At 43.1% G+C, this 19,417-nt stretch overlaps 1 protein-coding gene across 1 annotated transcript in view; it reads right to left on the reverse strand.

The window, feature by feature from the left end:
• The window catches only part of BCLAF1 (BCL2-associated transcription factor 1), a 31,301-nt gene extending 18,896 nt beyond the window's left edge, over positions 1-12,405 (reverse strand). The window contains 6 exon segments of the mRNA XM_015412608.1: positions 718-887; positions 978-1,646; positions 6,820-7,722; positions 8,488-8,610; positions 10,609-10,674; positions 12,309-12,405. Coding sequence (XP_015268094.1) covers positions 718-887; positions 978-1,646; positions 6,820-7,722; positions 8,488-8,591 — 1,846 coding nt within the window. The 5' untranslated portion in view covers positions 8,592-8,610; positions 10,609-10,674; positions 12,309-12,405.
• Between the last annotated feature and the right edge of the window lie 7,012 nt (positions 12,406-19,417).

Here is a 19,417-nt window from a genome sequence, read left to right on the forward strand (position 1 = left end):
GGAGAGTAACATGCATTGATTTCAATTTTCCCCCCAAATTACCATTTTTTACATAGAAGAGATTGGATTTATACCCCGCCCTTCACTCGGAGTCTCAGAGCGGCTTACAAACTCCTTTCCCTTCCCCTCCCCACAACAGACACCCTGTGAGGTAGGTGGGGCTGAGAGAGCTCTGACATAAACTGGGTTTTTTCCAAGAACACCCCTAACAGAACGATGGCTTGCCCAAGGTCATCCAGCAGCTGCGAGTGGAGGAGTGGGGAATCAAACCCTGTTCTCCCAGATTAGAGTCCATGCACTTAACCACTACACCAAACATAATTTTTTTTTCTGCATGTGGCTTCAAAATTACCAGAAATTTTACATCTCTAAGTGGGTCTTGAATGTTCTCACAAGAATGGTGGAAAGGGAAAGGATCTGGAATTCCCCCAGTAGGCCACAAATTGGAAAGGACTCACAAGCTTCATGTTACACTATCTGGCACTATGACAATATTGTTAGTAATATGTGAAGCATAAAAGTCACATTTACAACATTGGCATAATTCCATTAAAATTTATATATTCATTTTGGAATGCTGCACAATTTTATAATGTCTAAGCAAAACAGAAAGATGTATACAGAACAACACAAAAATATAAAGGTTGGAATTTTGCACAGACTGCATTCAATATCACATAATGCCATATACTACTTTGCTTTATATTAAAGGCATACCTTTGACATGATGGACTAAGGACACAATGTGCTGAATAAATGACTCTGATGTGCTTTTGCTGGCTTGTGGTAGCTTAATGTGGTCAAAGATGGATCGGAACTCTTGCTCCTTCTTGACCGAATGGACAAGTGTACTAGCAAGCAGCCTGTCTTTAGTCAACGATGCAGGTCTATGAAGCATAACACACAAAAACCAGAGGTTTATGATAGAGCAACTTCATCATGGATAAAGGAAAAATATTACAGGCTATGATAATTACCTGTTTGAATCATCAAGTGGCACTGGGGCCATTTTAAGTTTCACTTCAGGTCGATGGGAGTCACTGGCTATCATTTTGATCCTAAGTGGGCTCTCCTCCCTGAACGTAGATTTTTCTCTTGCATCCAAATTCTTGTGCAGAGGGGGACTATAATCAAAGAGTTCTTTGAGCTTCTCAGACTTTACCTGCTCAGGTGACTGGGTTTCTTTTTTCATCATTCTCTCGGATATTTTCTCTTCTTCCTTGTGCTTATCTTTTAGTGAACTAGGCCTCTCTACTACATAATTAGTTGTCTCTTTAAGTTTATAATTTTTATCTTCTCTAAAACCTTCACTCTCTCTATTTGTCTTCATAGAGATTTTAGATTTGTACTTAGAGCTGTCCTCCTCAGTATTCCGGTGAGATGCAGCAAAGCTCTTACCCTGATCTGCCAGAACAGACTTTCTGAACTGTCTATAATCTTCTGTCTCCTCCGTGTCCTCCCCTTCAGAATCATTAAATTTTTGTTTCCCAGACTCTTTATCCATATAGTATTCCAATGCTTCCTGATCCTCCCATTCTCTTTCTCCCTCTGTCCTGCCCTTTTCTGATCCTCTCTCCTTTGGGGTATCTTTCTCCCTAGTATTACCTCTATCAAGCAGGTACACTCTAGATTCTTCATCTGTGTACCTGTGGATACCAAAGGAGAAGATGACAATTTTTAACTGCCTTCATTCCAGTTCAACAGCATTCATCTTCTGGCATTCCACCACCACCACAGAATTCAACAACTGGCCATAATTATAACATTTTACACATTGACTATAAAAAAAGAAATCTATCAAAAATTCAAGACTTTTCAGTGCTAAAATAGCAAACTGTAATTCTTGGGACATTTAAACCACTTCTTGCACAAAATCCTGCTCTTCTATGCCTATTTTACACCGACAAGGAAGATAAACTTATTTCCTTTAAAACACACTTTTTAAATCTGATATTCAGTGCTATGCCTGCCTAAGACAAGTTGTAGGCAACACGTGTAACAAGTACAGAAAGCATTGGTTTGTTTCTTGGCCCAATTCAAAGTGATAGTTATGTCTTTTAAAAGCCTACATCATCTAGAATCAGATAATTATCATACATTCTAATAGCCAAGTCAGCCAAATCTGAGGATAGGTAAATCCAATGATGGGTGCTGTGAAGAGACAATTTTTTCGACAAACCTGAAAAATGCCCTGTAACTGAAGAAAAATCTGAAATCTAAATACATAGATGAGTTAAAAGAACCCGAAAATAATAAAAGCAGCACCTGTAGCTTTAAGAAATGGAAATCCTCAGTGGCTATTGCTAGGCAACCACAGAATTCTTGGCTTGGTTTCCGTGAGGAAGCAGGGCCCTTTCCAGGGCCACGCCTGCCAGCAGCTACTAGACAACTTGATACCACTCAACTGAATGACTCACCTAGGACTGGCTGCTTGCTACTATTGAACAGCAGCCACCTGATGAAAACCAGTGTGGTGCAGTGATTAGAGTTTCAGAGTAGGGTCTGGGAGATCCAGGTTCAAACCACCAGTCTAACATGGAAGCTCAGTGGGTGATTTGGGGGCAGTCACATACTTTCAGCCTAACCTACCTCACAGGGTTGTTGTGAGGATAAAAAGGAGAGAATTGTGTAAGCTGCTTTAGTCCCCACTGTGGGGAAAGTGAGGTGTAAAATGAAGTAAATGAATAATAAATATTGCTGAGGATGGGAGGCAGACAAAAGGTAGGTTGGTGAATGGCCAAGGAGGAAAGAATGAAGCAGGGAAAGGGGAGAGGATGTGGAGATTGCCAGCAAATAGTGTGCGGAGGGGAATATAGGGGAAAATGAGGTGCCACCCCACACATCCTTGAGGGTTCTCAAACATGAAAGTGGGCCTGGCCCAGTGGCTGGCCCCACAAAACTGGGTCACATTTTTCCTAGGTAGAGGTTGCCAGGGGAGGGGAGAGAAAGTTTAAGACAGAGAAGCAGATAAAGATGGGTTGGCTGTTGGGTGGGAGATAGGGTAACCAACTCCAGGTTAGGAAAACCTGGTGATTCGGGGGTTGGAACTTGGGGAGGGTGGGGTGTGAGGAGGGAGGGATCTCAGAAAGACATAATGCCATAGACTCCACCCTCCAAAGTAGTCATTTCCTCCATGGGAACTAGGGTTTCCTATCTCCACGTGGGGGCTGGAGATGACTTGGAATCACAACAGATCACTAGGTGACATAGTTCAGTTCTCCTGGAGAAACCGGCTACTTTGGAGAGTGGACTCTATGGCTTTATATCCTACTGAGGTCCCTTCCTGCCCCAAACCTTGCCTCCAAAGGCTCCACCCCCAAATATCCAGGAATCTCCCAAACTGGAGCTGGCAATCCTAAAGCAAGCAGGAAAGGGAACGAGTCTATGGGGGCTTTCAGGAATAGGAAATGGAAATAGTGGGGCAGGGGAGAATGAGATGCTTCCCACAAGTCCTTGCAGGTTTCTGCTTGTATTTTCTAATAGCAAAGTCAGCTGTGCACAGGCAAGCAAAGCTTTCTGCAAACCTGAACAATGCCCCAGATTTGCAGAAAAATCTGAAATTGTTTTTTTAAAAACCCCAAATGTGCCATAGTTTTCCTAGGCAGAGGCTGTGGGGTGTGTGTGTGTGTATGTGAAGACACAGAGGCAGATAAAGACTGTTGGGTGGGAAAAAGAGAAGAAAGCAGGAAAAGGGGAGAGGAAATAGTTGGGGAGGGGGAAATGAGATGCCCCCCACAGATCAACAGAAGTATTTGGGCTGTATCACAGAAGTATAGTGTCCAGATCAAGAGATGTGATGGTACAACTTTACTCTGCTCTGGTTAGATCTCAGCTAGAGTATTGTGTTAAGTTTTGGGACCACAATTTAAGAAGGATATAGACAAGCTGGAACGTGTCCAGAGAAGAGCAACGAAGATGATGAGAGGTCTGGAGAGGTGAGGAAAGGTGGAAGGAGCTGGGTATGTTTAGCCTGGAGAGGAGATGACTGAGAGGTGATATGATCACCATCCTCAAGTACTTGAAGGGCTGTCATCTAGAGGATGGTGTGGAGTTGTTTTCTGTTGCCCCAGAAGGTTGGACCAGAACCAACAGGTTGAAATTAAATCAGAAGAGTTTTCGGCTAAACATAGGAAGAACTTCCTGACAGTTAGAGTGGTTCCTCGGTGGAACAGGCTTCCTCGGGAAGTGGTGGGCTCTCCTTCTTTGGAGGTTTTCAAACAGAGGCTAGATGGCCATCTGACAGCAATGCTGATTGTGTGAACTTAAGCAGATCATGAGAGGGAGGGCAGGAAGGGTTGTCTCAGTGCGTAGTTTTTGTGGCCCTTTTTTACACGCCCAGGAAAATGCTGATTGCCACTTTGGGCTCAAGGAAGCAATCCTGGAGGGTTTTTGTCATCTTCTGGGCACAGAACAGAGGTTACTATGGGTGTGGAGGGGGAGGTACTTGTGAATTTCTTGCATTGTGCAGGGGGTTGGGTTAGATGACCCTGGAGATCCCTTCCAACTCTATGATTCTGATTCTAAGGTGTTATGAGAACACATAAGCATTCTGTTATGAGAACACATAACAGCATGCCTAGAATGCCTATTGTGAATGAGCTAAATAAAATATAAATAAAATAAATATCAAATGAGCTTAGGAGACCCTTCTAAACTGAAGGAATAGAGGCTTTCCTTCTATGGCACCTTAACCTTGAAATGCCTTCTGCAGACATCCATCTGGCACAGAACTAATCCTTTTGGTATCAAGACTTTCATTACTCCAGATTTTTCCCAAACTGGGCTATTTTTTAAAAAATTTAAAGCAATCTGTACCATTTTTATGGTTACATTGTCCTTTTTAATACTGGCCTCAGCCCCTTCTCTTTCAGAAACTAATAAAGATGGATTAGTTGAAGATACCTTCCAGCCCCTTCTCTTTCAGAAACACTGGTTCAGGCTTGAGGCCTACACAGAAATTATACAACCTTCTCTTTCTTTGAGAACTTGAGATCATGTTGACTGCAGTTTAGGAGAACAAGATAAGAAAGGGAGTCTACCCACATGCTGGTTAGACCATTAGGCCTAGTAGTTTCCAGGACAAAGAATCCAGGAATGGAATTTCATCTACACATTCAATCTTGTTAGCGTAAGGACCCATAGATGGGAGAAGGTGCTTGCTTAATTAGGTCCTGTACAGCTACAGTGTACATGGTCTCATAACGGCAATTTTCCTGATACGGTTTGGTCACTTGGTTAGCAACATACCTGATTGGCCAAGTTGCATCAGTTGCTATACATTTGATTGGTCAACTAGAATCATGCCAAAGCCAGTCATTTGCATAAAGGAAGATCTTTCATTCTAGCAATTTCCCTTTGTCTGGATTACATCTATCTTTGGGACATCTCAGGTGAGCCAGGATGGCTGGAACACCTGCTTTGGACTTCAAAACTGTTGGGCTCTGTCTTGTCAGGTAATATCTGGATTTAGAGAACCAATGCTTGTATGTGTGCTTAGGTTAGATATTCAACTTTTATTATTTTATCCTTGCTTTTCATTGCTCTTATATTGTATATTCCTGCACATCCATTTAATAAACCTTATTAATTACACTTTGGGGTGGTTTTGGATTACAAACATCAAATAAATCAATAAAGTTATGCTTTGCAAAACAAATGGCCTCTGGGAACATATCTCTATTCAAAATAGCTTGCATGAACTAGTTATTCGGATCTGGAATAAACAGGTTCAAATCCCCTCACTGGAAGCTCACTGGGTGACCTCAGGCCAGTCCTGTACTTTCTACCTAACCAACCTCAGAGTTACTATTCTAAGAATTAAATGGCGGTGGGGAGAAAGATATTGTAAGACACTTTGGTTCCCCACTGGGGAGAAAAGGTGGAGCATAAACAAATAATAAAGATGGATTAGTTGAAGATACCTTTAATTCAGTCATAACTAAAAATGTTTTTTGAGATTTAAAATGCTCTTAATGATTTAGCCAGTATGAGATGCACCCAGTGATACATCTGACCACTGCTGCCAGCCCTAACCTTTCCTTCTGAAAAGCATTCTCTAGCTTCAGATTCCAAATGACAACATTCTGTCACTGCTGTGGTGTCTTCCCTTGAATGTGGTTGAGAATACTGACCATTATTGTCCTTTTATACTTATCCCATAGACGGGTTCCTCTCTGGGTGGCTGATCCTTATCAATGAGAAAATAGATCCCACAAGAAGTAATCGGATTGTGCCAGAATCTATATTCTACTTGTTGGACATTCATGCTTATTGCATACAGAAGGGATTATTTCCTATAGCAACCTCATAAATTATTATCTTCAGACCACATACACAAATTGAAAGGGGGGGGTAACTAAAGTAGGAATACAAGTCAAACACTCTAGTACCATGGAAATATCTTTTAACCCTATCCTTTTAAAAGTGTGTTTTTATCCCTTTCATGCAAGATGGTTTGCATGTTTAAATTACATTGGGATAACCAGTATTCATAAAGTTATAAAGTAAATGACTTACCATCCATAATGTAACCAAAACCTGCATATGCTATATTATAAACCACTGACCAAAGTTGCCACAGGAACAACAGAATGTAATTTTGAACATCTACCCTTATAGATACCAGAAGCAAAATACCAACGTACTTGCTATCATTTTATTACACATTAAAGAACTGCACACTTTTTATTCCTATATATGATGGTTTATGACACTCAATACAGTACTTTTCACTGTACAGTACACAGTCCAACATAATGTAATTATTCAGCTCAAATTAACTAAATAAGCAACTTTATTTTTGTAGTTATGGGTTCTTACCTTTTCATGAATTTTCCACCCTTTGCACTTTCCTGTTCCCCAGCCTCTGGATAAAAAGAGCGCATGCGAGTCTCCTCACGTGGGGCATTCTGTGATGCGACTGCTTTTGCAGGACTTCTTCTTGCAGGAATGTGATGTAGTGGGCTGTTCTGGGAAGGGCTGTAGCGACTAGAACCATTTCCCAGGGAACCAGACCCAGACCTCTCAGGGCTATGCTGAATGGAATGTGAGTGTTGAGGTGTGTCTTTTCCCGAGTGAGCAGTGCTAAGTAACTGAGCATCAGAGCATGAAGAACTCTGACTTGGTGGGGAAGCAACAGAATGACTATGGAGAGACCGTGGACTGTTATCATATGCTGAAAGTCCAGGCCAAATATCACCTGAAGCTGCTGATTTACTGAAGTCATCTAAAGGCTCAGATGGGTCATGTTCAAATGCACCTTTATCTTCCTCTTGTGATTTATTTTTTAATGGGCTGTCTTGCAAAGCAGCTCCCTCAGTTTTCTTTGCTTGCTTTTCTGATGATCCACGTCTTTTGGAAGAGACGGGTGATTTGCTGTATGGAGATGATGACCGAGACGAAGAGGATCTTGGAGATCTGGAAGATCTATATGATCGGCGAGATCTGCTGCGAGACCTCTGGGAAGAGACTGATCTTCGCTTTGGACTTCTAGAACGTGAACGGCCCCGTCTAGGACTTCGGGAATGCCTTCTATTCCAGACAGGTCTGTAACCTCCACGATGATATCTACCTCCACCTCCTGGATAATATCCTCTACCTCTTCCTCTGTAACCATAGGGGCGTCTCATTCCTCTATTATTTCTGTAATCTCTGCGATAATCTCTATTATAAACACGATCTCTACTGCGAGATCGTGAATATGTCCTAGACCGAGACCTAGAACTAAGATTTATGGATATTTTAGTACATGAACAGTTCAAGATCCTTTTAAATCAACTGTCCAAAAAACTGAGCAGTGGGCAGTGTTCCACTCACACAGGAAATCTATTCTACTATGCTTTTTAACAATCATTCCCCATTCTTTCCATACTAGAGGTTCCCCCCCCCCAATTTTCCAGTGAAAATAATGGAAATTTGTGAGATTATTTTATAAAAAGTGAAATATTTTCTACTTTGGAGTGGACTGAATGAAATGCACACAAGATTTTACTCAAGGACTGTCTAAATAATACATGACCTTCTGTCTACCACAAAAGTATATTTCCTGTCTTCAACATGTTGTTAAAGCAGGAAAATGCTTAACCATAAGTAATGCATAACTTCAGTTTCCCTCCAAATTTCTATTTTCCGGGGGCAGGATGTCCTCCCCACCTTTGGCTTCAAATTTTCCAGAAATTTTCTCTTTTTTCACAGCTATCAGTTCCTCAAGTTTCTGAAAAGTTCTCTTAAAAAATTCAATCACTGCCCAAGTTCTTACACACCCACACACACACAAATCTTCTCTACAACTTTTTTCTATACAACTGTCGACTACAAATATTAGCAACTAAAGCAATCAAACAGAACATTGTCAAAGCATTCAAACTACTAAATCTGCAATTTTTAGCATATACTGGTAAGTTCTATAGACAACAGAACTTGCTTCCAAGCATAAAAGGCCCAACCAAAAGCTTAATGCTTAAAAAAGTTAAAATACAAAAAATTTACCTGTATCTCTTTTTTCTAGAGTGTGATCTTGACCTTGACCTTGAACTGGACTGTGATCTGGACTTTGATCTTGAAGAATGTGATCTAGTGTTAGAGCGACCCATTTTCCGCTACTGGTTTAACCTACCCAATAAAAAATAGGTCAAATGAACCATATTTTAAATAAAATTAGAAAGTTCAAATAATTTGTGAAATGTCTTAACTTCAGAATTCATATTCTAATAATTTATCTTATCCTAAATCTAACACGAAAGACTACACTTTTTAAACAATTCAAGATTAAGAGTAATTTCTTTCCCCTGAACAGACTTTTGCCAATATGTTGTCAAGGGCTTTCACGGTCAGAGTTCATTAGTTGTAGATTTTCTGGGCTGTATGGCCGTGGTCTTGGCATTGTAGAACCTGCTGTTTCGTCAGCAGCTGTGACTGGCATCCTCAGAGGTATAACACAGAAAGATGGAGTACTCTCTTGTGTCCAATTTCTCAAATGAAAACTTCCTTAAAGAATAGCACTCTATTTTCTACCTTCTGGCAAATTCAGTACTATGCTGTATGGACAATAAATAGCAACACTGATAACTCTTTCAAAAAAAAACCCACCACCATTTTCCACATGAATGTACCTTCGTCAAGTACTTTTCCTCATATCCATTGCTCATTTCCTTGATGGAAAGATCTTAAAATTCACCACTTCCTACAATGAATCAACATTTTCCAGCAACTTTCATTTCTCAAATACCATGCTCTGCCCTTTGACCTTGACAGAGAAAGCAACACTAATTGCATATTCCTTTTATACTATTTATGATTAGCCAATGTTGAAGCATTAGTGTAAGTCAGAGCTCAGGTAGGAACTACTTACCTTTAAAGTATTTCTCTCAAGGATAGTACTGCAGTTTTACCAGAAAACCAATGTGTATGTAAGACAGTTAAGCCAGGAAGCATCACACCACTATTTTTTCTATAATACTATTTTATTCAAAAAAGAAATATTCGTAAATAGACAGACAAAGCTGCTAGATCAGAATCTTTCCTATCCTAACTTCCTACACACTTGGAAACTCTTTAACCTTCCTGTTGTTTAATCTTAATGTTTATGTTGGTGCTGAAGGACGACAACCTATCCCCAGGCATTCACTGAAATGGCTCCTGTACCCTATGTATCGTGGTTTTAAAGCTGAGTTTACTTAGAACAAGTGACATTAGATTAAAATTTAAGCTGTCTGCAAGGTGTTTAAATTTATAGAGATGAAAATATTGGATCTTGCGTGTTCCTTGGTTAACAGGTCATTCTTGAACAGCCACTTCTATATGAAGTGATGGATCGTCACCACCTTCCCAAAGCAGTCTCCTGGGACCCCCGAAAAGGCAACACTAGGAGTAAGGGGACCCTATGTACAAAAGGCCACACAGAATAAGACACTGTATATTTCCAGATTACTGCAGTGAGGAGGCAGAATTGGACAACCTCATCTCCCTTTTCTGCTGGTGGTACAAGATGGTAGACGACAATTTTGCCTGCTTCTTTCTTTTCCTAACAGCCCTCTCTCAGATGGCCTTTTGTACATAAGGAGGGTAGTCCAACATCACATTGCCAGAGACCAGTGGGAGTGAGGAAAGGTAGGAAAGGTCCACCTACCACACATGGTTCAGAAGATTCATTTTATACTCTGGGCATTGTTGAGAATGGTACCTTCATGCTGGGAAGGATAATTAAATTGTATTCACTCCCTAGCAAGTTTTGTTTTTCTTCATGAGCCTCACTCCACTTTCTCTCCAGGCACATTTTTATGTTTTTAATCCCAAACTAATTAAGCTACATGTCCAGATAAAATTGTTTGAGAAGCAAGTATATGAACACAGGAGTGAATATACATACATTTCCAGAAAATGCTCATTTCATTTATTAAACAACCACCTGTGGACAGCTGTTATGTCAATCTGGGGGGTTTTGTACTAAAAGCATATATTATTTCATTGGCTTTAACCCCCCTCCCCCTAACTACATGCTACATTTTGTAAATTAGCCATTTTAAGAAAACACTGTAGAATAAAACCCAGTAATGCTTAAAATTTTAATAGCCTGAACACAGCCTTAAAGCAGTAGAACAGTTATCTTACCTGGCAATCCTGTAAATCAGTAAGGAAGAAATTTACAATTCTTAGTACGCACTCGAATATCAAATCCTGTTTTAAAAAAAGGAAAGTTATTTTGATTTCAATCCTTGATCATATATAGGTTTTTAAAGCTTGAAACAAACACAAAACAAACAGAACCTGTCATTTCAACATTAATAAATGTATAATTTATCTTCACTCTTTGCAGCAGTATATAACAGCCTTGTGGATTTGTTGATTATTCATAAATACATGTGTAGTTGCATAATGTATACAATTCATACATTATTGTGAGTACACAACTTTATTTGGTAACACCACAATCCTTCTAGCATACATCTGGCAACCACTTGCAGCCAGCAATAACTATCTGGTACCACAGGTGACTACAGAGCACTTATATACCAGCAGTCCAGTGGCAGGTGCAGACAGCCCTGGGCTACCAGTGTGCTGCTCTGACATGCCTCTCCTAGGCCCCAGCTTCCCAACAGATGGTCAGCACAGATTACTTGAGTGAATAACAAAGCCCCTGAATGTGAGTCTCTCCCTGTCCTTACTGAAGTACCAGAAGCAATGACATGTTCAATTCTATGTACACTGTTCCTGTTCTGCTTCCAGAAACCATGCATGAAACTGAATATGGAGAACAAGAACAGGAAACCACACACATATACTAGGCTTTTCATGTGCCACTGCCAATCCAGTAACACAACTGCACAATTCTACCATTACTGGATCAAACGAAGATATGCCCTTGGTTCTTTCAGCCATGGCCTTTTAAAGGTTTTACATACATGTAAGTGTTGATATTTTTTAAGCAAATGCATGGTTAGGGATGTCTCAATACCTGCCTATTTTCTAAATTGACCGTGTAAATTTAGTAGCGGTCTCTGGAAAGAACACTTCTAGCAACCTAAACATCGTATGCTCAACAGGCATCTACAGCCTATGGCCGCTCAATAAAGAGCGCTTATATGATGCACGTGTCTGCAAACACGTTCGCCGCATTTCACACTGTAAGCTTGCAGGGATTAACCAACAGTAAATATTTATTAGGAACCGCGAGCGCGAGGGCGGGGGGCCGCGCGTTAACCCACGAAGTGTCCCGCAGCCGCGCGGAAACCCTGGAAGCCGCTACGCGGCTCAGTTGCCGCAGAGACGGGGCGGGGGCAGCTCAAACGGATCAGGTGTCGCTGCCGCGCAGCAGATAAATCAGAAATGAGGGCTCCCGCGCGCGCCTTCTCCTGTCTCCCTTCGGGTCAAACGTTCCTCGGAGACTTCGCTCCCGGCTACCTGCGCCGCCGGTGAGAGAGCGGCCCCGGTCCGAGGGGTCGGGGAAGGAGGGCGCAGGAAACGCACCCACAGAATGGCCTCCGGATCGCCTCCTCCTCCCCCTCCCCCACTCCGAGGCCCGACCGAGGAGGCCCCTCCCCCACCGCTTATGAAGGGGCCACCGAGAAACGAGGGGAAAAAGAGAGAGATTGTAGAAAGGGGAGGGGTCCGGCCGCGCGCCCCGAAGGATATTAAGCCACGGAACTGGCGGAGGGGGAGGGGGGAGAGAAGGAGCGACGGGGGCTTTATTGCACCTGAACGAAAATGGGCACCGAAACCTCAAAAAGAAAACAAACGGACCTAGCAGGCCGGAGCAAAAGGCATCTCCGTCAGCAGGTCCAAAAAAAACCCAACCCCCACGGCGGCCTCACCCGCTTCGGCCGACGCCTCCCGTTCGTCTCTACCGTTCGGCTGCCATTTCCCGTCTCCGTGAAGGAACAGAAAGAAAAGGGAGGAGGGAAACCATAGAGAAACCTACTTCTGCGACGTTAGCCTCTCGCGGTTCCGTCACTTCCGCTCCAGATAGGGCGAGGGAACGCGCTTCGGGCAGGAAGTCCGTCTACGGGCCTGCGCCATCAGAACCTGCCCGTAGGAAAAACGGTGGGGGAAGGGAGTCTAGGTGACGTGCCAGCCCTTGCCTGGGTGCTTCATGGTCTCGTGATACTTCGGGTGCGCAGGCTCAATTGTGTTATTCCGTGTAAGGGTGGTTCTGCGTGTTAAACCGACGTACTTTTTGGGGAGGGAGGGATGATCTGCGAAGGTTACTGGTATTTTCTTTATTCTGTTCAAATGCATTAGATTTGTATCCTGCTGTTTTTTCAAGAAGCATATATTTTCTCCAGTTTGTGTCCCCATGAGGTTAGTTAGGCCGATGGCGATTGGCCGGCCCGTGGACTTCATGATTAAACGGGAGTTGAACCGTGCTGGCTTAGATTTCTCTACTCTTTTTTTTAACTTCTGTATTTATATCCTGCACTTCTCAGAAATGCCCAGAGCAAAACTAGCCTTACAACAGCTCAGTGGGCTAGGCTGAGAAATAGTAACATACAAGTGGGGGCATTTTACTTTCCCCTGTATGTGCTCCACAATTTCCACTTTCTGTCCTTACAGCAGCCCCATATCTTTCCACTTTCTGTGCTGCTTTTTTTCCCCTTGAAGCAGCAACCCAACTTATCAAACCCCATCTTTAGTTATATTTATTAACTTCATTTTTATCCCCTCTTTCTTCCTAATGAGGACCCAAAGCAGGTTACATCATCCTGTCTTCCATTGTATCCCACAACAACCCTGTGAGCTTCTGAGATTTGACAAAGTCTCCCACATCCTAGTCTGAAATTTTAACCTCTACACCACATCTACCTTTGTGCAGTAGCTGCTGTTTAATAATAACAACTTTGTGGCCCTGATGAGTCTTCCCTTAAATGCCAAAACAGCCCTGGAAAGGGTACTGCCTCCTTCCTCTGCCTTTTACTGGCAGAAACCAAGACTTGAAGGCTGGCAATATTGTGGTTGCCTAGCAACACCCCCTCCCGCCACTGCAAAGAACATTTGTTTCCTTGAGGCTCAAGTGCAGCTTCTGGGGGGGGGGGGGCTTTAGCATCCCAGTGTGTTTCTCTTTTAGCTTTCAGATTTTTCTGCACACATTGGGCTTTTATCAGATTTGTAGAAAGATCAGTTTTCTCTGTTCATGGCACCAGTCTCCAGATTTGTATTCACAAATGTAGCCCCACTGAGAATTAGATATATTGATCTAAGGCTGAACAGTATTTCACCTGTCCAAGCCCACTACTACATAATACACAGCTGAATTTTTTTTTACTCTGCAATTCAATGCAAAGTTACCTGGGAGGAAGCACCATTGAACATAGGAAGGAGGAATGCATAAACATGCATAGGCTGAGTCTGTCCGAAAGGTACATCATGGATACATCCAGTGTTTGAATATGAACATTCTTGCTCCCAAAGGCAGAAAGGAGTACTTGCCTAAACCAATAAGTTGTGACATGTCTCCATCCTGAATGTCATGTTTGCTGTAGCCTTGGTAGTTTCTAAATAGAGGTCTAGAGTATATTAATACTATAATTGTATAGCTGGTAACAACTGACAATGAAATCAGTGCACTCCAATATGTGTATGAATTGGCAAGAAAGCAAGCAGAAATAGTTTAACTATGGAAATCTGCATGTTTTTTACACGATGCTTCTTTGTAATTAGAATTTCACACAGTAGAAAAAGTTGTCAATTTACAGCTATACCAGTTTAGCAAGCAAGTCCCCCAAAACATTGCTAGTTTGTTGCTTGCCTAAAAATACTTTTATTAGTCCCTGACTTGGATAGCCCAGGCTAGCCCAATTCTGTCAGGTCTCAGAAGCTAAGCAGGGTCAGCCCTGGCTAGTATTTGTATGGGTAACCTCCAAGGAATACCAGGGATGTGGCACAGAGTCAATGACAAATCACCTCTGAAATGTCTTTTGCCTTAAAAACAAATGTCTTTTGCCTTAAAAACAAGAGCTGGAACTTCTGGTTGCCAAACAATTTTAGGATCTCCTGGCTATACTGCATACACTGCCATATGATAATTAATTAACTTTTGTTAGTTGTTTGAGATTCACCAAGAGCATAAAACAGAAAAAAGAGACTCTTCCAATTTTGCAAAGTGTCCTGGCTTGGAGAGTTTAGTGACTACACCAACAGAGCAATCTTAAGAAGGGCTACACAAAATGCTACTCAAATCTATTCAGTGGGGCTTATGCCCAGGAAAGTGTTTTTAGAATTGAACTATAAATGTTTCTTACCATACATTTTGAGTATTTTATTTCACCCATTCCAGAAGGGGAATATATTTTATATATGAGCTACCTATATATATAAAATCAGTGTTCCCTCTAAGTTGAGTTAGTGTGAGCTAGCTCAGTTTTTTAGCCTCTGGCTCACACATTTTCGTCTTAGCTCAGGAAGGAAGGCTCCAGAGCAAACTAATTTATGCAGTAGCCAAATCACCTGCTCACAACTTTAATGCCGGTAGTTCAAAAAGTAGAATTTTTGCTCACAGGACTCTACAGCTTAGAGAGAACATTGTATATAATATACCTTTCCAAAGACAGCGTGTGAAGTAACCCTTAGAAAATAAACATACCTCCCTCTCCATGAACGGAGCATAGCAGTAGATGGCACTCTTTGTTTAGAATCATCAGTGAACATTTAGCATTCCTTGCTGCAACTGTTTCGTGAACAGAATCATTTGGCAGAAGAAGAAGAGGGTTACTGTATTTCCTGAAAGTTCATATTTGATCTGAAAGTTCCAAGTTTATTTGATGGTATTCCCAGCACGTGGGATGAAACTGCAGTCATCCTTGTGGGCATTTTCATGTACACTAAATAATGCACTTTCAATTCACTTTGCAACTAGATTTTACTGTGTAAAATGGCAAAGTCCACTTGCAAACGGTCACTAAAGTTGATTGGAACTGTATTATTTAGCACTAGGAAAAAGGCCCGTTGTGGAAATAAATACAACGGCCTCTAGAAAGAGGCTCGGACACTCAGTGTCAATTTGCTGTGGTGACCTCAGCAGGGTATAATGACACTGAGTCAACCTTTTTCCCCAGAGGAGCTGATCTCTGCTACCTAAAGAACAGTTTGTAATTTTGAGTGATCTCCAGCCCTCATCTGGACATTGGCAACGATGGTTCCCCAGAAGAGAATAGTTGGTTTGGAGGGTGGAGTCTATGGCTTCGTACCTATCTGAGATCCCACGCCTCCTGAAACCTCACCCTCTCCAGGCTTTCCAGGAATTGTCCAACCTGGAGTTGGCAACCCTATCTCCTTCCCAGCCAATCATCAACCTACTTTTATTTCCCCCTCACTCTTCAGCTTTCCACCCCCCTCACACCTGCAGCCTCTCCTGTGCTCTGAAGCCCTGACTGCTATGTCACATTGGCTGTCATACGGAGGCCACCTCAGCAGCATATAAGGATACAGAGCCCACCATTTTCTCCAGGGGAACTGATCTCTGCCATCTGGAGAGCAGTTGTAATTCTGAGTGATCTCCAGCCCTTACCTGGAGATTGGCAGCAATGGTTCCCCAGGAGGAAAAGTAGTCTTTCTCTGTAATGGGGACCAAAGCAGCTTACATTATTCTCCTCTCCCCCTTTTGACTTGCACAATAACCCTTTGAAGTAGGTTAGGAAAAGGTGCCAGCAGTCACCCTATTACTGCCACTGATATGTACTAGATAGCGCTTCAGAGGATGCTGTGCAGGTCCCAGGTTCATGTTATAAAAGCTGCCTGTGGGATTATGGACCATTCACAGACTTTCAACCTAACACACCTCACAGGGTTGTTGTGCGGATCATACGGGGGAGAGGAGAATGATGTCAGCTGCTTTGGTTCCCATTGCAGGGAAAGACTGCCCTTTCCTTAGGTAGAGGCTACAGGGAGGGGGGAGGATATGTTGTAAGTTAATCAGATAGCAGGAAGATCATTAGGATCTAACTGACAGTTCAGTGACAGCTACATGTCAGCAGGTGGACTGATAAGCCTGTTCAAACCGGTTAGAAGCCTGCTGAGGGTGGGGTCTGAGGAGGAGGAAGAGGGGGACCTCAGACAGATACAATGTCATAGACTCCACCCTCCAAACAAAGCAATTTCTTCCTGGAAAACCACTGTTGCCAATCTCCAGGTGACAGCTGGGGAGCTCTAAAAGCTCTGGTGCTAATTCAATGTGCTGAGGATGTGTTGCGTTCTGGCAGGGGACACTGTGAGTGTAGAAACTGAACATGGTGAGAGTAGTGTTTTGGAAAATCTTTGGGAATTGCTTGGTGCATTTACCACAGGGCACCCACCTAGAGCCTCTGGCATTTTATCACTCTGCTGGCATCAAAACCAATTTAAGGCAAAATAGAAATATGGAGATTTTTCCATCCTCCTTTGCATCAATCTGTCTTTGTTGGCAACCCTAGGCCTACCAGCACTCTCAGGGTGACTTCATGCCTCCAGACTGGCATTACTTCACTAGCCCTAGCTGGTTGCTCCTGTCCAGCAGGAGCCTCCCCATGGAAGCTGCCTGGGTGATTTTAGACCAACCACAGACTTTCTGCCTAATATACCTTGCAGGGTTGCTGTACAGATCACAAAGCAGAAGAGGAGAATGAAGTAAGCTGCTTTGCTCCCCACTAATGAGAAAGGCAGAACTTTGCCTAGGAAGAGGCTGCTGAGAGGGGAGGAGATAAAGTTGCCAACTTTAGGTACGGAAATTCCTGGAGATTTCAGGTGTGGAGCCTGGAGAGGGTGGGTTTGAGGAGGGGTGGGGCCTCAGAAAGGTACACTGCCACAGACACCACACTCCAAAACTGTCAAATGTGTCTAGGACCACAGACCACAGTTACTCTCTACCAGGGGTCATTTTGTAGAAAAAGAGCTGCAGGAGCTGATTAGCATACCTAATAAGCTATTAGCATCACCGGAACTGATGTCAGAAGGGGAAGCAAAAGGGGGGAGGCATCTTCAAAAGCCTCCCCTTCCCTTCCCCAGCCGGCCTGCCAAGGTGGGCTGGGGGGAAGCGAAGAGAGAAGGGTTTTAAAGTTTAAACCCCTTCTTTTTGGAGTCATCCCCCCATTGTATTCTATGGCCCCATAGAATAGAATGGAGAGATCGCGCCGCCACTGTGGCACGACTCCAGAGAGAAGGGATTTAAACTTTGAACCCCTTCTCTCTTCGCTTCCCCCCCCAGCCCGCCTTGACCTTGCTTCCCCAGCCGACCTGCCAAACTGTGTGGGGGAAGCGAAGACAGAAGGGGTTTAAACTTCTCTTTTGGGCCATAGAATACAATGGAAAGATCACGCTGCTGTTCCGGCCACAGCGGCGCGAATGGCGGCCAGCTCTCGGGACTCTCCCGGAGTTGGATCGCCCACACGCGGAGTGGGGGGGGATCCACACAAGTGGAGACCCTAAGGAGCCTTGGGAAAAGGCTCCGAACCAGGGGGCGCTTAGGGGAGAAGCCTCTTACCGGCCAGAAGGTCGGAAATTGAGGCTCTCCCTCTGCCCTGACGGCCCCGCTGCGCTGTGCCCCGAATGGGGACCTAGCAATGCCACCGGACCATCGGGGTGGTAAAGCGATGAATTACAAATGAGAGAGGATGATCGGCTACAAATTGTGAGTTGACGATTGAAAAAGAAAAAGTTTTAAGTGCACCCCCCCGATTGAATAAGCGCTTGGGCGGAGGGTGGAGTACCCTCCCTAATAGAAAGAGACTGTTTTAATTGAGAGAAGAGGGGGAGGGCGAAAAATTGAAAAACGAAAGTTACATTTTGGGAGATTTTTAAAAGCGAACTGAAGGGAGTGATTCCCAAGCTGCGCGGCACGAACTTTTGAAAAGTAAACAATAAAACAAAGATGTCGGGGCAAAAGAGATTCCCGGACAAGCTGACGAAGAAGCTGATAGGAACTTCCCGTTCTAGTGCCCGCCTCAGAGAGCAGGCTGTCAATCAACAAGAAAGCGAGATGCTTCGGCCTCTACTGGACCAAATGCAGAAAATCAACCCAACATTGTTAAGCATGGAAAGTGCCCTTAGCAACCAACAGAAACAATTGACTGATACAGCTAAGAAGATGGAGGAAATTGCACAGAAGTGTCTGGTATCAACGGAGGACACACAAAACATCAAGAAGAAGGTCAATAAAATGCAAAAACATTAAGAAATACAAGACAATAAATTACTTATGTTACAAATGGAAAAATCTAATTTAACTCTCTGATTTCAAGGCATAAAAGAGGTGGAAAAAGAAGATCTCAGAAGTATCTTGGCGAGTGCTTTGGCACCACTGACTGGCAGGGAAACAGATAAAATAAGCGAAGAGATGGATTTGGCCTACAGAGCCTACGCCAACTTTACAAAGAAAAATAACCTGCCAGCAGAAGTGGTAGTCAAGTTTACTAAGCAGCGTACTAGAGATCAAATTTTGAGAGTGACATCTGCAACGCCTCTGAAGATTGGAGAGCAAACTATAAGAATTTTGAAAGATGTTCCATTTGAAATCCGTATGAAGCGTAAAGCTTATAAAGGACTGACCACATTCTTGCGAAATCATCAAATCAATTATAGATGGTTGATTCCAGAAGGACTTATCTTCAAATTTGAAGAGAAATATAAAGGGTTGACCATGTTCTTGCAAAGTCACCAAACTAATTATAAATGGTTGATACCCGAAGGACTTGTCTTTAAGTTTAAAGACAGAAGAGAAAAGATAGACTCCATCTTCAAGGCTCAAGACTTTTTGAAGAGGCACGCCAGCTCAGAGGACGAGGCAGAACTCGCTAAGTGGATGGCAGGAACTAGCGAAGAAGACAGCAGCTCGGAGGGAGAGGTGAAAGATGAGGAAGACAAAGGAGCGGCTAGAGGGCCAAAATACAATTTAAGAGACAAAAAAGGGAAGCACCCCAACGACTGAGAACTAGTTCGAAAAGCGCAATAAAAGATA

Source organism: Gekko japonicus, unplaced genomic scaffold, assembly GCF_001447785.1.
Source record: "Gekko japonicus isolate JY-2015 unplaced genomic scaffold, Gekko_japonicus_V1.1 scaffold184, whole genome shotgun sequence".
Classification (NCBI taxonomy): domain Eukaryota; kingdom Metazoa; phylum Chordata; class Lepidosauria; order Squamata; family Gekkonidae; genus Gekko; species Gekko japonicus.